The 21,390-nt window shown below is 34.1% G+C and overlaps 4 protein-coding genes across 4 annotated transcripts; 3 read left to right on the top strand and 1 right to left on the bottom strand.

The window, feature by feature from the left end:
* Nucleotides 1–42: 42 nt before the first annotated feature.
* On the top strand, nt 43–5,441 carry LOC143587188 (uncharacterized). Its single transcript, XM_077068549.1, has 14 exons — nt 43–248; nt 328–368; nt 1,175–1,244; nt 1,378–1,526; nt 1,623–1,718; nt 1,794–1,864; nt 2,645–2,706; nt 2,831–2,894; nt 3,007–3,091; nt 3,890–4,016; nt 4,136–4,209; nt 4,300–4,363; nt 4,618–4,700; nt 5,038–5,441. Exons 1-14 carry the CDS (start codon nt 173–175, stop codon nt 5,290–5,292), a joined length of 1,317 nt encoding a protein of 438 aa, XP_076924664.1. The 5' UTR covers nt 43–172; the 3' UTR covers nt 5,293–5,441.
* Nucleotides 5,442–6,797: 1,356 nt separating this feature from the next.
* On the top strand, nt 6,798–8,928 carry LOC143587187 (large ribosomal subunit protein eL14y-like). The gene is made up of 5 exons (XM_077068548.1): nt 6,798–6,872; nt 6,953–7,054; nt 7,743–7,872; nt 7,959–8,071; nt 8,734–8,928. Exons 1-5 carry the CDS (start codon nt 6,870–6,872, stop codon nt 8,785–8,787), a joined length of 402 nt encoding a protein of 133 aa, XP_076924663.1. The 5' UTR covers nt 6,798–6,869; the 3' UTR covers nt 8,788–8,928.
* Nucleotides 8,929–12,251: 3,323 nt separating this feature from the next.
* LOC143587186 (glycolipid transfer protein 1-like) lies at nt 12,252–16,264 on the top strand. The gene is made up of 6 exons (XM_077068547.1): nt 12,252–12,385; nt 12,640–12,695; nt 13,629–13,759; nt 13,845–13,980; nt 14,163–14,294; nt 15,453–16,264. Exons 1-6 carry the CDS (start codon nt 12,268–12,270, stop codon nt 15,483–15,485), a joined length of 606 nt encoding a protein of 201 aa, XP_076924662.1. The 5' UTR covers nt 12,252–12,267; the 3' UTR covers nt 15,486–16,264.
* Nucleotides 16,265–17,639: 1,375 nt separating this feature from the next.
* LOC143587192 (uncharacterized) lies at nt 17,640–18,951 on the bottom strand. Its single transcript, XM_077068551.1, has one exon. It carries the CDS (start codon nt 18,949–18,951, stop codon nt 17,653–17,655), a length of 1,299 nt encoding a protein of 432 aa, XP_076924666.1. The 3' UTR covers nt 17,640–17,652.
* Nucleotides 18,952–21,390: the final 2,439 nt, after the last annotated feature.

Below are 21,390 nucleotides of genomic sequence, written 5' to 3'. Positions count from 1 at the left end.
AGGGTATTCAAGAATTAAAATGTAGTTTTCGTCAAAATCAAGATTAGGGTTTGGTAATTTTCGTACTTCCTGTAATGGGTATTTTGAATTTCGGTTAATTTTGATGAAATTGTCAAATGGGGTTCCTTAATTGAAGTTTAATCAGGTGTTTGTATAGATTGAATAAGCAATTATGGATCTTGTTGTTGGTGGGAAGTTTAAGCTTGGAAAGAAAATTGGGAGTGGATCATTTGGTGAACTTTATTTAGGTATTCATTGCAAATATTATATATAAATGTATGTGTGTGTTTATGTTGATGATCATCTTCTTGTTTGATGATATTGCAGGTGTCAATATTCAAACTGGTGAAGAAGTAGCTGTCAAATTGGTATTACTGGTTTCCATTATTCCTGTTAATTGTTCCAACAAAGAAATCATTTTTCTTGACAAAACACAAAAAAAATTGTTATTTTGCATTTAAAAAACCGGTTAAGTAACCTCTTATTGATTGGCCAGCATATTTATCTTCGTCAAGTTAGGTTGCTATACGAGTGTGATTGTTTTGATCTTGTGAATATGTAATAATGGGATATAGAAAGTGAGCGGAGCACATGGTTACAAAAACGTTTTATCTATTACACTTAAAGCAATGTGTACAAGTGTAACATAATACTGGCTTTCAAAAGTACACCACTCATAGCATACTTAAGGGTGTGCATGGGTCTGCTAAAAAGCGAAATTTCCGTTTTCGAGTTTTTAGAAACCGGTTCGTGTACGATTTCAGTTTTTTCGGTTTTCACATTTGGGCTTGAAATTTTTGGGCGAAAAAAAAAGTTGTCTCAATTCTCGAAATAGTGAATTTGGGCCTAATTCTAGTTACTTTTGTTAATTAATAATTAATTGCTTATTATACATTTGGGGCTAAAATATTTTGGTACCAATATTTATTAAATTTTTATTAATTACATAAAATTAAAATAAAAAATGAAAACTCATAAATTCGGTTTGTTTTTTCGGTTTTAATTACATGCAAAACCGAACCGAAAGTTCGGTTTTTACGAAAACATAAAACCTAACCAACGATTTTTGTTTGGTTTGATTGTTTCGGTTATTGATCAGTTATTTTCAGTTTCATGCACACCCCTATGACAATCATCCGCTTAGCTTATGCTTCTTTATTATTTCGCCTTACAGGAATCCGTTAAGACAAGACATCCTCAACTTCATTATGAATCAAAAATATATAGGCTTTTCCAAGGAGGATGTGAGTTTATCTCTCTTGTAGCTTCGTTTCTACATTTTTTTCAATAATCACTTTTCTAGGTTCTTTTAAACTAAAATTATCTGACTAAAATAATCATCCTTTCTAATAAATTTAGTCATTTTCTTTATTGAAGCGGGAATACCAAGTCTTAAGTGGTTCGGAGTCGAGGGAGAATACAATAGTATGGTCATTGACCTTCTTGGACCAAGTCTTGAAGATTATTTCAATAATTGCAATAGAAAATTATCCTTGAAAACGGTTTTAATGCTTGCGGATCAATTAGTAAGCGTTCATAGAGTTATGATGTTAACTCTACTTTAAAATGTGAAATACCTCAAAATATATAAATCGCTGCTTAAACACGTTATGATGTTACAGTTAAATAGAGTTGAGTTCATGCATGAGAGAGGGTTTCTTCACCGTGACTTAAAGCCAGACAATTTTCTTATGGGCCTCGGTCGCAAGGCTAATCAGGTAATTTTGGGAAATTTTAGTTTTTTTTGTGCAGGCTAATCGAATCTTTTTGTTTTTGTTTTATAATTATGAAAGGTGTACGCGATCGATTTTGGGCTCGCAAAAAAGTATAGGGATCTTCAAACTCATAAACACATACCGTATAGGTAACTTTTGAGTTGGTGTATAATAGTCTAGAGGTGGCAAACTGTCTAAAATGGGCCAGATCGGGTTTGACCTGCCAACACTTTTTTTTTTCCTTTTTTAACTTTTGGTTTTGAAATTATATTGGAGTATGTTTTAAGTATGATTAGAAGAACCGTATTATAAAAAATAATACTTTTTGTTGTTCAAACCGAACCAAAGATTCGATTTTTTGCGTATTTGAAAACAGTTCTGTCCTTTTGATTTGGTTTTACCATTTGGGCCGAAAAAGAGTTAGTCTCATATAATGAGTTTTTTAGTTTTAGAACTTTAAACCTAAATATTTTTGTTAGTCAATATCTGATTATAATACATTTTGGCTTAAATATTTTGGTTACATTATTTATTAAATTTTTGTAAATTACTAACTTTCAAAATCAAAAAATTAAAACCTACAAATTTGGTTCGGTTTTTCGGTTCTAATTAGATGGAAAACCCGAAACCGTACCGAGAATTCGGTTTTTACGAAAACATAAAAGCAAACCGTTGGTTTTTGTTTGGGTTTTATGTTTGTTTTTTTTGGTTTCATACGTCAACCCCATATGAGCCTGTTTTTTGCCACACGTAGTTGATTTGGATGTTAATTGAGCTTAGGCAGCTGTTCTGAAAAACAAATAAATAAAGTTTGAGTTTAGGTGTAACAAATAATGTTTATAAGTAATGATTAAAAAAGATAACTTTTAATTTTAATGGTTTCTAACAAAAAAATTTGTTTTTTAAGAACTCGTTTGAAATTGTATCAGGGAAAACAAGAATCTAACAGGCACAGCCCGCTATTGTAGTATCAACACACATCTTGGAGTTGGTAAGTGGTTTTTATAACTTGCATTATTATTATTCCAAGTATAATTTTTATAAGAAAAGAGTTTTTTTTTTACTTTTTTATGCTTTGATGCCATATAAAATACCGCCTTTTCTATTTGCGGCAGAACAAAGCAGGCGGGATGATCTTGAATCTCTCGGTTATATACTTATGTATTTTATTAGAGGAAGGTATGTAGATAATTTTTTTATATTTATTTTTCACTTATTAATCTTTTTATTATTATTATTATTATTATTATTATTTATTTTCGATCTAATACTGTGCATGCTTTTGCATTAGCCTCCCGTGGCAAGGACTGAAAGCGGGGAACAAGAAACAGAAATATGACCGGATTAGTGAGAAGAAAATGTTTACTTCAATAGAGGTATTGTGAATTTAGGCGTGCTAAGCGGGTCGTGTTCGCAGGTTGGCGGGTCTAACCCGACACGAACCCCAAGAATCATGTCAGACATATGAACCCAAACACAACCCGTTTAACCTGAATTTTTAATTTTTTTTCCGCGTATGAATACGTCAGGGTTGGTCAGGCATATGAACCTGAACACGATGCATTTAACCTGATTTTAGTTTTTTGCGTATTAATACGTCAAGCATATGAACCCAAACACGACACAAATACGTTAAACCTGATTTTCTTTTTGCTTTTTTTTCTGTTTTTTTAATGGCATATTAATACTGTTATTTGGAATATCAAATAACAAATACTTAAGAATTACAGTTAAAAAGAATGATACAAATGTATATAAAACAATTAAATTTTATTATAAAATCGTATATGTAAATTTCCCTTTTAAGTTTTAAAATTTTGGCATACAATACCCAACCAATTCAATTAATGATAAAACATATTTTGAAAATACAAAATAAAACTTAATGGGAACATGCCCCATTACCTAAGCAGGTTGGACCCGAAACTGACCCGTTTAACTAAACGGGAAAACCGACCCAAACCTGACACATTTAGCTAAACGGGTTCGGACTGAAACTGACCTGAACCCATTCATACTAAACTCAAACCTGTGAATTTCGTGTTAGGTTCATGTCGTGTCAGAAATTCACACCTTAGTACCTTACATATACATATACTAATATGCGTATATGTACATCTATATAACAGGGGTTTGGATTTGAATTTTGAATCTAATTTGTAAATTTTTTATAGGTACTATGTAAATCATATCCATCCGAGTTCGTCTCATACTTTCATTATTGTCGATCGTTAAGATTCGAAGATAAACCGGCCTATTCTTACTTGAAGAAGCTTTTCCGTGACTTATTTATTCGCGAAGGTGATCTCCACAATCTTTATTTATTAATTAATTTATCCATTGTTGATCATTGATCACTAATATAGTCTATATGTGTGTGTGTGTTTCTGTATTTATATCTATATATTCGTATTTGCCAGGCTATCAATATGATTATGTATTTGATTGGAACTTATTGAAATATCCTCAAATAAGTGCCACCTCCAGAGTGCGGGTTCGTACCACACATATACTTTATTATTATTACTATTATTATTGTAATTATGCATTCATGTTGTTTTTTAATACCGTATAATTTTTTCAGCATATTAGTGGTAATTCAGGGTTAAATGGTGGAACGTCGACCGAAAAGCCGGAAAGAGTTTCGGGTATTTGCTTATAGCTCCGTTATGTTTGTTCATCCATGTTCAATTATTTTTGTTCGTTTATACTGTTAACGAACAAACATAAACGTATACTAGCAAGAAAACTCCACTAGTTCTATTGTTCGTGCTCAATCCGTTAAAGTTGAAGGAACGAACACGAACCTGCGTCGTTCGTGTTTGTTTTATTCATTTACATGCTTAATTGATATATACATACGCATATACATTATATTTATTTGTCATGTGTTGTTAAATAGGTGGACACGATTCGCGTGCGTTGGAAGCATTGCCAAGAAGACATCCGGGAGTCGGTGGTCGTAATGAGCATTCAAAGGATGTGGTAAAGTTATTATTTTGAGGTGGAAAAATGGGCGGGCCGTGGGATGGGTTAGTGGGTCGATAATTTTGGTATGGGTTGAAATGGTTGGGTTGGTCCGAATCACTTCTTGTAAATGATTTATTTTTCAGTAAGTATGATTTCGAAAAAGGCCCCTTACAGAAACTATATTATTTTAAATAAAATTAAATTTCTTTTTAATAAAATAATTAGGAGGTTTTATCATTTATGTATTGAAAAAACACTTTGGGCCTATTGCATGACCCCTTTATAAATAAACATGTCGAATTCGCCTATATATCTTCTTTCATAATATTTACCGTGATAATATTGTTTACAGCAAGCCGATTCTGAAAAGGTGAGAACATCTCGAAATGTGAGCTCATCAAAGTATGCAGGTCTATCGGGAACCAGACCTGGCTCATCGGGTGAAGCTACAGAAGGCCGGTCAAGCCGAATCTTGTCAAGCATTGGGGCCCGCACATCAAGAGCACAAGTTGGCTATGGGACCAAAGCATCAGGGCTTGCTCGCATCTCAAAGGGTGGCCGAGAAGATCAGCTCCGAAGCTTTGAGTCTCTCCAAATCAAGAAGTAACGTTTTTGACTCGTCGTGATCATAATTACTCAATTTACTGTTTATATTTCAATATGGTGGTTATTTTATTTCCTCAATTATGTGTGTTTTGGAATGGCAATTTAGTATAGCTTGATGAGCCTGTATATAATAAGCTCGAGTCTACTTAATAAAAGATATACACTTGGAGATGAAGGTTTTTTAATGCAGTTTTTTTTTCCTCAAATAACTACCTCTTTATATATTTTGAAATGAATCAAAATCCTAACTATCGTAAGAAGCTAGGAGGCGTCACGTGCGCCAAAGACAAGGAAGTTATTAAAAATGCTTAGAGTTGATAATGTCTCGAAACCTACTTCATAGTGTAATGTATCCATCATAATGTCTAACTCGTGCACAGAGAATAGGTCGATAAGAAAGAAAGAATATTTGGTGTTGTGCATCTAGGCTTCTCTAGTCGTTACACAATAAATACTATGTTTAATAAACAAAAAGAAAAGGATAGTAAATGGCAGGATTCGAACTTAAATCGTTAATATATGACGAAGTTGATTTTTTATTTTGGGCCCCCCAAAGTTTTTTGGACCTGTGCAGTTGAATAGCCCACACGGGCTATGGCCGGCGCTTGTTTACTCCCGATGCCCGACGGGTAATTACCCAACTAATGTCCGGTGGGTTTGGGATGAGCTTTACTAACCGATTATGGGTTTACCCCGATGTCCGACGGGTAATTGTTTGTTTTTACATTTTAGTGAAGAGTATTATTTCTCATTGCAACCAAAAACATTCCCCTCTTGCTATATTTACATTCGGATGTTTCTTTGTACTTGTTGAGGCACATGGGCACTCCAATGCGCCTTTTTCGATCTTGTGTTTCTTTACAAAGGAGTAAACAAACGTTGTAAACGTTTCGATGACAGACGAGTCTAGGCTGCGTGACGCAGCCGTCAGGCGACAGAAAGAAAGCGCTCCACGAAGGCTAACAGTGCCTTCGTTGGAGCGCCGGCAGATAATCGAGAAGAAATCCATCAACTATATTATGATTTGATTATAATGATATAAATTAAAGTAAATAAATATGACATTTTTTTAATTAGCATATTTATTAATTTAAAATAGTTATGTGTGTAATACTAAAAAAAATTAAAAGTATTTTTCCAACATTCACCATCGATTCACTTTAGAGATTCAAATACTGGTTAACTAGTTGTCGAGGGCATCGACTATTAACCATACCGGTTGTTGGTCAAATAGTAAAAACCGGTTAATCTCAATAACCGAGGCTTGAGTGAAAAAGCCGTAACCAGTATAACCGGTTTGGTTCGGTTATTAAAGAGTCCCTAACAAGTGGCTAATATCGGTTACAAACATGTTTCAACCATAAAGGTTCCGGTTTGGGTCAGTTGGGATTTGCACCACTCTCTTCATCTCTTGCTTAGACTGGGCCGGGCTACATTCAAATAATGGGCCCAAATCGAAATTACAAACAAGCGAGCCCTAACTATTAAAGCCAACGACCAGTGGAAAACCCTAGCTGGCTTTCATCTTCTTCAATCAATCACCACAGCCTCCGGCGATCTGCTACTTTAAACAACAAAATGGTATAATGCAACTCTTTGATTTTGATGTTTATAACCATGTGTGTTAGTTCATCAACCTTATTATTATTTGATATTTGTAGCCGTTCAAGAGGTACGTCGAGATAGGAAGAATTGCTCTTGTTAACTACGGAAAGGATTATGGAAAGCTTGTTGTCATTGTTGACGTCATCGATCAAAACAGGGTATATTCATTCTCCTTTGAAGTTGTTATAATTTGCTCATTTTTTGCTTTGGTTTGATTGTTAATTGATAAATATTGTTAGCTTTATGTTTGTTATTTGTAGCTCAATTTACTCAGTAGTTTTATTTTAATGTCTTTTTTTACGAATTATTAAGTACTAAATTAGTTGGTTTGTGTATTTTGAACAGGTTTTCTTTTTCATATCTAGAATTTGTTAGATTGTATTAAGTTTTTAAATAGATAAAAGATGGTTTTTGATACAATATTTATATGTAAATACACATTTCAAAATGAAAAGATTAAGAGAACAGTTAAGTTTAAATTGTTGCTTTCAAGTATTAAACCTTGTGCTGACTGTCAAACCGTCAAAACCGAAACTTAAACTCCAAGCCTGCTGAACCGGCTTTTTAGTTTTGGTTTTAGTGAATCGGCCTTTTAGTTTCGGTTTTAGTCGCCCATTCGGTTTTAATAGTTAGTGAACACCAGTAACATAATTAAGTGGTATTTAAATGTTTATGTATCAGTGAATATGATCCAAGTTTTGTGATAATAAAAAAAACTTTGATTACAACTTAAATAAAGTTTTGTTTTATGTAGTTTGAAGTCATTTCTCAAATGATGGTTAATGTTTTTATTCTGTTGTATAGCTGGTTTATGGTCTGATATTATTTTTTTGATTTTAAATGTAGGCTCTTGTTGATTCTCCTGACATGGTTAGAGGCCAAATGAACTTCAAGAGGCTAACACTAACGGACATCAAAATCGATATCAACAGAGTTCCAAATAAGAAGACTCTCATTGCTGCAATGGAGGCTGCTGGTAAGTATACATTAATGAAATGGCAAAGGTTATGTTATGTTTGTTGACTGTTGGTTTGGTTACTGAGTTTTTTTTAATGTTTTTAGATGTGAAGAACAAGTGGGAAAACAGCTCGTGGGGAAGAAAATTCATTGTTCAAAAGAAGAGAGTCTCTCTTAACGATTTTGATCGGTTTAAGATTATGTTGGCAAAGATTAAGGTTAGTACTTTTGATCCTTACCTTCACTTTGTGCATTTTAGATAAAGGTTATGCTGGTCAGCTCAAGTCAAGACTGGACTATTATATTTTTGAGCTCAGCGTGTGTTTAGTTCTACACTTTTACAAGTTTGAGCTCTGCTTTCTTTATCATGTTAGTCAATATTTTTTTTTTGTTTTTTTTTTGCGTTAGGTTGTTATCAAGTATTTTCGAAGTATTTATTTATATATTTTATTATATCAGTAATATAATTTTAGACTCACTAGCTCTTTAGATTTCATTAAGTACGTTTTTTTGCATTCTTCAGTTTCTAAGTGTTTTGTTTATAGATATTTTACTCAAGTAAATGACACTTTTAGGTTTGTGAGTTCTGTTTTTTATCAGTCTTAAATTGTTTTCTTTGTGTTTTTAATTATTAATTATTTATTCTTGTGTATTTGTATATATGTGAAAATGTATTAATAATTATATTTAAGTAAAAAGGCTTGTTTAGGCTTGTGAGCCTAATCAAGTTCAACGACTGAATTTTGACCAGTTGACTTGTTTTGCATGTTTTTTATACACTATTGAGCTGTTTTCAGTTTTACTCATTTGATCGACTAGAGATAATTTATTTTACCTATCTGACTAATTTGATATTTTGCCTACTTTTTTGAACTTGCAGAAAGCGGGAGTTGTTAGGCAAGAACTAGCAAAGCTAAAGAAGGAGACCGCTTGAGGCTTGAGCGTTGGGTGCGGTTTATTTGAATGTTGTTGACTAGATTATTATTGCTGGGATTTTAGGATTTTTGTGTTTTGACCTTTTAAAAGGTATTAAAGGGATTCAAGTCTTGTTTGATTCAGTTTTGAACTTCTATGTTTGATGGTTATGGTGTTTACCCACCTTTTCTATTCATTCACCATCTAGATCCTTGTGGGGTTAGTAACAAGATGAACAAGATCAGCTTGTTAAAGAAGCTAGACTCAACTTTTTGTCTGCCATAAAGCGTAAACTAGTTAAAGTGAAGGATGACATGAAAACACTAACGACTTTTTCATGTGTTAATCTTTGATCAAGTACAATTAAACAACTACTAATTTTTTACGTGATGTAACTATGCTCATTTAGCTCTTGTATTGCCCAACAATTTTCTTTGCACATATAACAACATTAGTATATACGAAAATCAGAGTAATTTTATTTAAATTACGTGTTAATTGGGTCAAGAGTTAAGTGTCATTTTAGTACCTGTTGTTTGTCTAATTACGCAACTTTAATACTTTTTTTGAATTTATTGCAAATGACTACTTCACCTTTCTAAAACTTGCCATTTTAGTACTTTTTTCTAACTCCGTTTATTTTTGTCCGTTAAGTCAGGGGTAATTCGGTAATTTCGTTATTTTTTTCTTTTTTCTTTTCTTTTATAAGTCTTCCCCTGGAATAAATATTTTTTTAATTAAACCCTAAATTTACCATTGAAGACTACTGTTGCACGTGGAACAACTTAAAACCAGCCTGCCACCATCGAAAATCTTAGCCTATCAAAAACCACACCCACCACCAAAGACCGTCGCCGTCACCTTTGAAAACCACCCAAACAGAATCAATAACCACCACCGCCCAAACCAAAAACCATCGCCGCGCCGATTTTGCATTTAAAGTCACCAGACGCTACAGTTCCTCAGATCTGATAGCCAAAATCGCCCTCTTCATATATGAAATTTGTAGGTTTATGGCTGATTTCAGTGGTGAGGGGTAGATAGATTGAATGAACGGGGATATATTATATATCAATTTTGACGGGTAGCCGGAAAATTGTTGGGATTGATGAGTTGCCGGAAAATCGATAGGGTCTCTAGCAATTCATATCTGAAGAGAGAGAGAGAGAGAGACTGTGTGGTTGTCGAATGGTGGTCGAGTACTCAAGTGGTGTGAGATGCGGTTGCTTCCTCCGGTCCTTAGCATTGGTTTCATTGTCGCCCCTTCAGGAAGGCTAGGGTTCAGCCGGGCCTATACAATGGTAGCCGGATTTGCATAGTGGTGGTGGTCAACCTGTTGGCAGGGAATGTAACTTATGCTTGAATGTGGGTTTAATGGGAAAAATATCTGGTGGACAAATTTCCTTTTTTTAATTACACATTCCCTCTTTTATCTTAAGAAGAGAAAAATAATAAGAAAAGAAAAGAATTAAGAAAATAAATAAATTATCGAATTATCCCTGACTTAACGGACAAAAATAGACGGGGATAGAAAAAAGTACTAAAATGACAAATTTTAGAAAGGTGAAGTAGCCATTTGCAATAAATTCAAAAAAAGTACTAAAGTTGCGTAATTAAACAAACAACAGATACTAAAATGGCACTTAACTCTTGGGTCAACTTCTTGGGTTATAATTGTTAACTTAATAACAACAAAAGATAACAATAGAATTAACAGTATAGCCTATAAACATAAGATAAGATATAATGTATCGGTATCATAATAGAAAATGATATCCATGTAACATTTTACGATAGAGAATAACTTTTTATGTAACACGCAAATACTTGTTATTGTGTTTCAAAAACCGATTATTAAAAATAATTATATTTTTAACTCTTTATTCAACGACCATCTAATAAAGCATGGCTATCCGGGATAACCCAATGACAAAAAGACGATCTCATATGTCGGCGATCGTTTATGGTGCCAGGTAACCTAAGTACACCATCTTCATAAACTTTGATATATCCATATTGTATATAATAATGTATGAAAGATGGGCACATTAAGACACTTTGGTTTTAATGGATTTACAAGCTATGTAACACATAGTACAACATACAAAGCATGTTGAAAAAAAGCATGGTCTTTCGAACATAAAATCTCACCTGAAATTTCAATTATTTGAAAATATTTATAACTTTTCACTCTAACTTTACTAGACTTTTGAAAAATTAATAAATATTTACAAGTTTGGTCTCTCATCTTTCACCAAATATTATTTTTGTTTTAGTTTTCAACCAACTCTCACACGATTTTTAAACGACCATAATTTCTTCATACTTTAATATTTTTAACAAAAATTACACCATAAAAACAAGCATTTTATTCTTTAATTTGAGTATGATAGTGTTGTAGGCCTTTTCAATAAAAAAATAGCATGTTACGTACGCGTGCTCACGACTCGGTTCGACGAGAGACAAACCATTAGTAACTATATTTTTTTGATGAAAATCGAAACTAAACTGTTATAAATTGAAACCGAAAGTTATAGAAAAACTAAATGTGAAACCTAACTGATGACCAGTTTAAACAATAAATTTTAAGCCAAACCATGAAAACACATAATTGTTACATGATTATCTTTATTCAAATATTTGTCGTATCACACGGACACATATCTAGTAAATATTAAAGCTTTGTAAAAAAATATATCATGGTTAATTTTATTTTTAAATTTTTAAAAAATAAACAAAAATCAAACCTCTCAGTGTGGGTGAAGATGTACACAGAATCACAATTGACTGGTTTAAGACTTCACTGATTACAACACCGTTCATTTAACGCAAACCTGCTGCTGCTGCTGCAGGTGAATCCAAACTTCAAATCTTCGTCTTCAATTTGTTCATTCATTTAATCACGATCTACTTATGTGTTTCTGTTGATTAACTGTGTGCATTCAGATCTACTTAGCATCTTCTTCAATTTTTGAATTGTTATTTCATGATTAATTTAGATATAGGGCTTATAAATACGATCTATATCTATGATGATTTGTCAAACTTCTATCTGAATATTTTATGATTACCCTATAGAATCTGGATAATGCAGCTATGCGTGCTATAATCCATTTCGTGATATAAATAGATAGACATCATAGATCTGAATGCTAATTATTTTGCTCTAGAATCTGTAGGATTCATGTACTTCTGCTTAGATAAGAGTTAAAACTTAGAATGCTAATCCTTTGATAGTCGGAATTCGTTTCATGAAGTTTCCTGATCTGTAACTTTTGGTTTGGCGATGATGTTGATTGAGGTTTGCTATTAATATTATTATTGGATGATTTATATTCTATAATCAGGCGAGTCCTGTTGGTGTACTAGACATGATTATACCATGATCTGATGTTTGTTGTTGCTTTTTGTATCTGATTGTATCAATAAAAGAGAGCAAAGTGAAGCATTAAATCTAATTTTAATATCATTTTACTATTGCAGTAAGCTCAATCTCAAGATGGAAGGAACGGTGCTAGCTCCTGCTATAGAAGGAATGAAACATGTCAAGTCTGAACAAGGAGAAATGCTTACCAAGCCTTTCTTAGACGTCTGCAAACATATACTACCTGTTATTGGTATGATTTTCTACATATTAACTTATACTCCGCATTTTAAATATTAAGTTTTCGTGTCAGAAATAAAATGTATGCAATGGTATATTCACTCTTATAATAAAGCCCCCTAACAGTATTTTACACTTTCAATATAGGAAATAGTGAAATACATTATACATGACAGTATGACATTTAAATTGACCCCATAAACTAAAAAAGAATATAGTCATTCATGTTTCAACAACTTACATTCTAGTTTTCTTACATGATGCTAGACAAATTTGGAGCTGCTATGGCGCTTGTCAAAACTGATGTTGGTGGTAATATAACAGTAAGTATTCCACCTCTTCCTTCATTTTGATGATGGGTTATTTTTTGGTCTGAATTTGAATTGTGCCAACCATGACCCATTTAATGAATTGGTTTATTTGGGCAGAATTAAATTGTATATGGGTTCATTTGGGTCATCTCACATAAGTCAATGAGTCAATTTGGGCTTACTTTAATTAGTCAACGGGTCAAAACGGGTAATAATTATAACACTGGTTAACTTAAAAGGGTCTGAGTGAGTTAGCACCACCCATAACCATTGTTTGTCTTCACCACCCACTCATTGTCGCCGACACCATCACCGTCACCACTAGCCACCATAAAAAATATATCGGGTGAACCTATTTTGGTACATTTTTCTAAAATGACTCGTTACATCCCGGCTCAGTTTTTTGCTTAGAACCCATATTGACCCGAAACCTTGATGGCAACATAATTTTCCAATTCTGATGTGTGCATTTTTGAGTTAAAGTGAGTTTTTGCATAGCTTACTTGAACCTGATGCATAGACTACTTGTACACACAAAGTAAGGACCTATTTTGGTTATACATGAAACTTCTTTGGTGGTACTATAACGTTTTTTTAATGTCTTATTTTTTAGTATTTAAAAGTTAGCAAGTTAAAATACTATAGGTAAATAATTTTTAGTATTTTTTTAATAAGAAACGCCTTGCATACGTGATGTGTGCGCATCCGCATCGGCTTAATGGATCAAAACACATCGGAGCATATCACATTTTAAAACCAAGAATGTGCATATATTTCTGTATTAAGGGACATGTAATTACTTGGTTATACGTCTATAATTTGAGTTTGTAGTTTGCTTTATTTCCGGCATTTGTTCGTTTCAACTTACATATTTCACATTTTTTTTGTTTCTGCTCTGAATCTAACTGTTTAAACTTCACTAATCCGTGTATACTCTTTGGTCAGAGATTGGAGAACAAATATTTGACCAACCCAACAGAATTTCAGAACCTATACAGTATGGTTCAGGTGGAGGTTGCAGCTAAAAAAGCTAAAGATTCATCAAGTTGCACCAACGGTCTTTTGTGGCTAACTAGGTGAGGATACGCAGCTCTTCTACCTTCAAAGTTGATAACCCAAATAATTAAATATTTTATGCTCACAAATTGATTATTTTTTCAGGGCAATGGATTTTATACTGGAATTGTTCCGTAACATAATGGAGCATGAAGATTGGGCCATGTCACAAGTTTGTTCTGAAGCGTATACTAAAACCCTAAAGAAGTTTCACGGATGGTTGGCCAGTTCAACTTTCACGGTACGCGTTTGCTGTTTGGTGACTTCTAATTATAATTATTATTAGTTGGTGCCATTGTGGCAATTCCTGACATGACACGATAAAATACAGATTTCGGGTTGGCTAACACAGCCCATTTTATTAAACAATAACCATAAAGTAACAAATAGTTTTCTTGTTATAACCCCAAACCTGATTCGCAGGTTGCAATGAAGCTTGCTCCTGAGCGGAACAAGTTCATGGATGTTGTGGCTGGGAAGGGTGACATCCGTTCTGATATTGAAAAATTTTGTGCAACTTTCACACCACTTCTTGAGGAGAACCACAAGTTCTTGGTGAGATTTTATCACAAGAAAGTTTTTGCTTTTTATTGACATGTATTGTACACACAAGATATACAATAATCATACCTAGTGAAATCCCACCCAAAAGCAAAGGCTATTGGCAGGGACTTGGGGGGTGGGATAAGGGATGCAAATGATCCAAGCTGCTTATGAGCTACTCGAGATCGACTCACTAAAATCTTGAATTGACCCGTGCTTAAACAAGCTCGAGCCTAAAAAAAAATAAACTTGTTTAATAAATGAGCCGGAGCCCGAGCTTCACTTATCGGGCGGCTTGCGAACCTAAATGAGCGTACTATTTAAATTTTTATTAAATATATATGTATTTATATAATAATTATTATCATATATAAAATTATGAAAAATCATCATCATCATCGTACTCAGTATATCCCACCAATAGCAATGCTATGGTAGGGTCTGAGGAGGGTAAGATGTAGACAGCCTTACCTCTATCCCATAGGGATAGAGAGGCTGCTTCCGGTGAGACCCCCGGCTCGATAGTAGTTTTGCATCAAGCCCCAAACATAAGGCACATAGCACTCAATCATCGGGACACCGGCTGATCGGTGCATGTGCCCTTGTCTTTCGGCTATCAACGCCACCACATGATGCCTGATTAACCTTCCGCCACTTTTAACGTTATTTTCACGAGATTAGTAAAATAACGTCAAAATTAGTGCAATTTTACTTTTGCCCACCCGAGGGTTCACACATATATACATTATATGCGCGCACCGCAAGCAGGGCGTATGAAAAATAATAATACATTTTCATATTATATATACAATTTTAGTTAACATATATATAAAAAATCAATATGAATGCATGTAAGTTAGTATATAAATAATACATAAGCCGAGCTTGAGCTTGAAAAAACTACTCACGGGCTGAGTTTGAGCTTTAGAAATAAAGCTCGAAACAAGCCATGCTCTCGCTCTCGTAAGTTAAATGAGCTCGAGCTTGGCTCGTTTACACTGCTAGGTGGGATGCAGGATAGAGGAGAACCTCGGCTCCAAACCATATATAGACATAAAAACATCTTAGAAACATAGAGTGCGACTCAAGGAATCTAAACAACATAAAAACAGAAAAATGGTAAAACAGTATATGCTTCTGTTGATCGTTTGTGGTGATTCTATTATGCAGGCAAGCCTTGGTTTGGATGATCTGAAAGCATAATAATGATCAAGAAGATTATGGGATCTCGACAATGATCTAGAAACTAAGCTTTTATATGTACCCTTACTCTTTTGACCATCTGTAAACTTATAACATCTATATTTATATAATATGTTTGTTTGGACCACAAATGTCGTTACTGCATGAAATTATGCATAATTTTTGGCTTGTATATGCTCACACTTACAATTGTAGATGCATAGAATACAAGCCAATGAGAAGGTTAAGATTATTCTCTCTCAATCTTAACCACCTCTTATTAAATCTTAATTTTATCCACTAGTTTGAATTTGTTCAAGAAATATCAAAGGTGATGTTTTATGCTTCATACATGCATAGGCTCTCTTTGTGGTGATTTCTTCGTTGATTATCATCGTTATCTCTATCTGTGTCATTTCTTTTCCAGCTTCTATAATCAGTACCGATCTATTTGGTTATATTTATTGACATTTTATGGGGTCAAAAGAACCGCGCACGGATCCAAACCGTCATCCTTCGAAGATGAATACTCATAAGGTGAAAGGAATTTTTAAAAGCCTAAGATATTTTTCTCAAGCTATTGGTAAGCCTCTTGGTTATTAATGTGAATTCACATGTTTATATTTATTATTAACTTGATTAAGAATCTGTTCGATGCAGAAGACGAGAAAAAACAAGATATACAAATTGGTGGCCCGACAGACGTGAAGCATGTGGCTCATTATGGATGTGATGGATCATATGAAGAAGCTCCCAGCTGGGTATGTATGATGTTTGATGTTTGATGTGTTCTGTTATTATATATTTTATTTTTTTTTAAATATTTTATGTTTGGTGTTCAGATGTGGGGGTTCGGTACAAATACAGAATGTCAATCTGCATCATCAGACGTATCAAAAGGCCCAAGTGATGACTCGAAAGGAGTTTCTGAAGGTTAGAATGATTCAACCTTTTAATGATTGAATGAGTCCAAAAGTACATAATCATTGGATGTATATTATCTATAATTATTGTTATGGATTCAGACCAAAAGATGTCTAGAAGAGAAAGTCAAGAAAAGGTAAAATCTAGACACCGGGGTCATCGCTCAGTGGAAAATGCTGCCGACCATGATTCCCAACCCAAATCAAGGCAACCAAGACGACACCACACTAGGGGTGCGGAGGATCGTGGGGCCCAGGACAAGTCATTGCCAGAAGTCTCAAAAGGGACTCGTAAAAAGAAACCAACTTAAGCGGATGATGTTAGTTCACAACCATCCGCATGCGCCGATGCAGATAAATGACAGGAAAACCATTTTCTGATTTCTCTTTCTTATATTATTCCAGTACTTTTAGAATAGCTAACTAACATCCTCTAAATATATACCAATGGTTTTTATGGGACTATAACCCTTAACCATTTGAGGTCTGAGGATGAACATCTTCACTGCACACCATGATATCGCTAGGGTAGAAGCCTTTTATCTGGTTAGTTTTTATTTTGTTGCTTGTGCGCAAAACTCTAGCATCTTGGTTTTGACGAAATTTATTTTTATATCAAGTTGATTGGTCACTAAGAGTTGCACTACGCGCATTTTAGTGTGCACAAGTCAAGCAGTGTTTAAATGAGTTGTACTCAAGCTTAAGTTGTAACTCATTTAGTAAGCAAGTTTTAGGTACCGACTTTGATTAGACTCGTTAGCCTATTGAATCATTTGCTTGTCAAAATGTAAGTTTTTTTAATAAGTAATTATGATGATATGTAATCACCAAAAACAATATATTATTAATCTGATGATACAACCCCTAGTATATGTGTTATGTTATATTTTATTATCATTGTAAACAAAAGCATACTACATATAAATAATAGACAATAAGTATATTAATAAACAGGTTCAGTTGAAGCTTATAATATTACTTATATGAGCCGTCATGACCATGCTTATTAAACATGTGTATGCTAACTTAAACAAGACAAACTCCAAGTATCATTACAATATTGCCCTTACAAGAGGTAGACATGTCAAAATATGCTAGTTTCTTTTTTCTAACCACCTAAGTCATCTCTACTACCATAAATAACAATATCAAAACATGTGTATGCTAATTTGAACAAGACAAACTCTAGTAAATTTGACAAGTGTAATTACAATATTGCCCTTACAAGAGGTATAGTTTTCTTTTTCTAACAACATAAATCATCTCTACCACCATAACAATATACACAAAATAAATAGGCAATAGATATGATGACCATTTGTACTTGAAGAACTAGTGCCATATACTTGTGCATATATAGGGTCTTCAACCTTGTTGCAAATCTTCACCTCACCCAACCCACCTCTCCTTTTAGAAAATGACTTAATTACCCTTTCATCCACACACAACTCAGGGTTCCCTTCTAACCTCACCACCCCTAATTTTCCAAACTCTTTAGGAACTTTTCCACTAAGCTTATTATTATCAAGCCCCAAATAACTCACATTTTCCAAAAATACCCCCATGGAAGATGGAATTTCACCAACAAGCCCTAACCTTGACAACCCAACTCCTTCAACACCCCTCAACTTCTCCCATATGTCAGGAATCACCCCTCCTAATTCATTCCCACTCAAATACACCCCCTTTAGTTTCCTCATATTCAACAAAAACAAAGGCACCCCACCTCCCCTTAACCGGTTCTCACTCAAATCCAAAAGCTCCAAACCCGTTAACCCGCCCATCGTCTCCGGGACCCCACCAGAAAACCTGTTAAAACTCAAATCGAGTTTCAACAGACTTTTCAACTCTCCAATTGATCCCGGGACCACCCCGGTTAACTTATTATAACCAAGGTCCAAAACTTCTAACTTCTTAAGTTTTGAAAAATTTACTTTCACGTCCCCGGTGAAATAATTTCGGGAGAGCGTAGCCTCTTCCAGGCTCACCAACTCCCCGAACCCAACTGGGATTTCACCGGAGACATTCGTCCCGGTTATAATCAACCGACGTAACGACTTCAAGTCACCAATATCATCACTCAATGAGCCAAAAAGTGAAGGGTTGTTAATGAACACAAGCTCTTCAAGACCCGACCCGACCCGGGAAAACCCGGGTAAGGAAACGGGTTTGTGGGTGAAGCAGTTATAGAAGAAGAGTTTTCGGAGGTGGGGAAATGAGTGGAATGGAAACGGGTCGGGTAAGGTGGAGTTGGGTGTGCAATTCGGGTTCGGGTTGTAGTCTGAGACGAACCCGAAACTGAGTTCGGTGACGTGTAAAGTTGTGGGGTCGGTGGTGTAGTCGCAAAGGATGCCGTGTGGGCCGGACGAGCAGAGGTCGTCCGGGAAGTATGAACGCCATGGGACGTTGGAGTTGAGTGATTCGAGTAAAAGGTATAGTGTTTCTTGTTCGTGTGAGTTGAGAGTGGGTTGTGAGTTACCGAGTTGGAGAGTTGTGAGTGTGAAAAACAAGAAAGTGAAAGTGAAAGTGAAAGTGAAAGTGAAAGTGAAACTTGAAACTATCATCATAGTCTTTGAGAGGTATGAGATTTTGTGGGACAATATATATAGAGGGAGAGTGTGTGTGTACTCAATATTCATATGTTATTTTTATATAAGCATAATAAGACAATTTAATGTGTGTAATTTTTGTAATAGTATGCAAGTAGTAAACTCTATTATTGATTTATTCATTTAGGGTAGGATAATATAACTCAATAATAATGGTAATTATAATTTAAATTTATAAAGATAAAATAGTTACTATACCGTGCATTAAATATAATAAAAGATGAAAGGCCATAGGTTCTATATGTTTTTATTGGATTCCCTTTCTTTTATGGCTATTATAGGTTCTTACAACAGAAAAGCTTACTGTTCAAACTTTAACATAATAGGATTTTTATTTTCTTTGAAAGACATTTGTCGCAACCTGCAATTATAGTTATGTCTCTTTCAAATGGTCATAACACTTGTCATATTTCATTACACAAGTTCAAATCCTTCTTATAGTGTTGCAGAGTGCAAATGTAAACTAGGAATCGAACCTGGGACCTCCTAAAAGAAACTGTTAAGAAAAAAAAATATGTTGTACAAAAGACCTACTGGTGTACATCTTGAAATGTCTTTACCTTATGGGTAGTGTAATATTCCCGAGGGTTTTTAAGTAAAATACGTCAAGCCTACCGGCACGTACACGATGACTATTATATCCTAAGATAGTTTACTAAGTTATACACAGGCTAAGTGCGTATCGCGTATTGCTATCGTTGATTTATATATACAAGATTACTTGATTACATGTAGTCATGTACTGTTGTACAAGAAACATTTATAGATAGTTACATAAATGTGTGTATAATAAAAAGTAAACAAGAAATAAAACATTTCCACATCGATATTATTATAGAATAAAATAGTAGAAATTAAATAAGTTAATAATTAAATAAATAAAGCTGAGGTGTTTAGTACGGAGGTCCTGGGAAGTAGCAAACCGTGAGAGTGGCGTCGTTGGCGTATAGACTAGACTAGATTAGAAAGTGAGAGAGGAGACACCGCCAGCTGCCCGACCGCCGCCGCCAACCAGCCTGGCATTCTTGCCTGTACGTTTAGGAAAAGGAATATTCTGTTTCGGGCAAATGACAGGGCAGGGGACAACACGACACATGTTTCACTTTCTGTGAATTTATTGGAATTTCTAAAACAATCTCTTGATGAGCAAAACATAAACAGGCTAGTAAAACATAGTTAACAACATGGTAAACTTTATTAGTATGAAATCAAGGTTCAATTAATGACGTCACGAAATTCAAGATATCTTGAATGTGTAATATACTAAGATAAAAATTCGATCATTATGAAATTTTCATTTATCGACGAGTTTGTAATATGTGATTGTAACTAGTTTAACTGAATCAATAATTACATTAAAATATAGGAGGAATGTTTGTGATTTTAGTGTCATCAAGCTATTTAGGTAATTGAAATATATTTAAAGACCAAATGCACATTTGTATAAGTCTATTATAATATCAAGAACCACGGAATACGTGGTTCATAGGGGCATCACATATTGGTGGGGTGGGAGGCAACACTCTAAGTTGGGCCTAGGGCAACGCCCCTTGTAGTAAAAAGCCGCATACAAATCGATAAGATCAGTAGTAAATTGCCATTGATCATCAGCAATAACTGACGATATAATTAATAATAACTCTTGTGATACTAATGTGACTAATAATTAATACAGTTACACACAAGTTTATCATACCTTTTCGTGAAAGGTTGTGATGTTTCACCTCAATCAGTGTGATGGTTTGATGCTTATATAGATGATTCATCTCCTATTGTTTTAACACATGATTTTACAACCTCGCTTTCACAAATAATAATAATAATAATAATAATAATAATAATAATAATAATTTTTCGTTTGAAGATTGTTTGTCTTGTCTGATCATTGATTTCATGACCCATAAAATACTTTAATCTGAAAGCGAGATTATGTGATTCAGAAAGCTATTCAGAAAATACGAAATCAAAAATTTACAGCTATCAGGTCTTACATCATATTGTTGAACATTCCTTTGTCTTTAATTAAGGAAAACACTACCATAGTAAAATTGAAAACAGGAATGCCTGTAATCATGTGTTTCATATAACAAAACATAATGAAAGAATTAACTAAAGATTAAGAACATTGAGTGGAATAAAACAAGCTAGTAGATATACTATAGTTTTATCAAACAACATATATTCCATTATATATGGTTGATTAAAGAAAACAGTGTTAAGAGAATGCAAATGTGGCTTTGATTGCAGATTATATATACATGAAATTATATAAGATTTGATATCTAAAATAATTTGATCTCCAAATATTACCATGAAAAGGGTTACACAGAATTGTCTATATTGTTGACTGTGATTGACTAAATGATGATTATGAATATGGGCCCTAAACATGTG

The sequence above is a fragment of the Bidens hawaiensis genome, unplaced genomic scaffold (genome assembly GCF_021521415.1).
Source record: "Bidens hawaiensis isolate Kalapana, Puna unplaced genomic scaffold, B.hawaiensis_p1.1 tig00035215_1, whole genome shotgun sequence".
NCBI classification, from domain to species: domain Eukaryota; kingdom Viridiplantae; phylum Streptophyta; class Magnoliopsida; order Asterales; family Asteraceae; genus Bidens; species Bidens hawaiensis.
This window is presented reverse-complemented; position numbering and strand designations above follow the sequence as displayed.

Excerpts from the sequence above, each read along its gene's own strand:
- LOC143587188 (XM_077068549.1), top strand. The coding sequence starts at position 173 with ATGGATCTTGTTGTTGGTGGGAAGTTTAAGCTTGGAAAGAAAATTGGG. Across the intron at positions 1,719-1,793 it reads TCGGTCGCAAGGCTAATCAG|GTGTACGCGATCGATTTTGG; the intron begins GTAATTTTGGGA and ends TAATTATGAAAG. Across the intron at positions 3,092-3,889 it reads AAATGTTTACTTCAATAGAG|GTACTATGTAAATCATATCC; the intron begins GTATTGTGAATT and ends AATTTTTTATAG.
- LOC143587187 (XM_077068548.1), top strand. Across the intron at positions 7,055-7,742 it reads ACGTCATCGATCAAAACAGG|GCTCTTGTTGATTCTCCTGA; the intron begins GTATATTCATTC and ends TTTTAAATGTAG. Across the intron at positions 7,873-7,958 it reads TGCTGCAATGGAGGCTGCTG|ATGTGAAGAACAAGTGGGAA; the intron begins GTAAGTATACAT and ends TAATGTTTTTAG.
- LOC143587192 (XM_077068551.1), bottom strand. The coding sequence starts at position 18,951 with ATGATAGTTTCAAGTTTCACTTTCACTTTCACTTTCACTTTCACTTTC.
- LOC143587186 (XM_077068547.1), top strand. The coding sequence starts at position 12,268 with ATGGAAGGAACGGTGCTAGCTCCTGCTATAGAAGGAATGAAACATGTC. Across the intron at positions 12,386-12,639 it reads ACATATACTACCTGTTATTG|ACAAATTTGGAGCTGCTATG; the intron begins GTATGATTTTCT and ends ACATGATGCTAG. Across the intron at positions 12,696-13,628 it reads ATGTTGGTGGTAATATAACA|AGATTGGAGAACAAATATTT; the intron begins GTAAGTATTCCA and ends CTCTTTGGTCAG.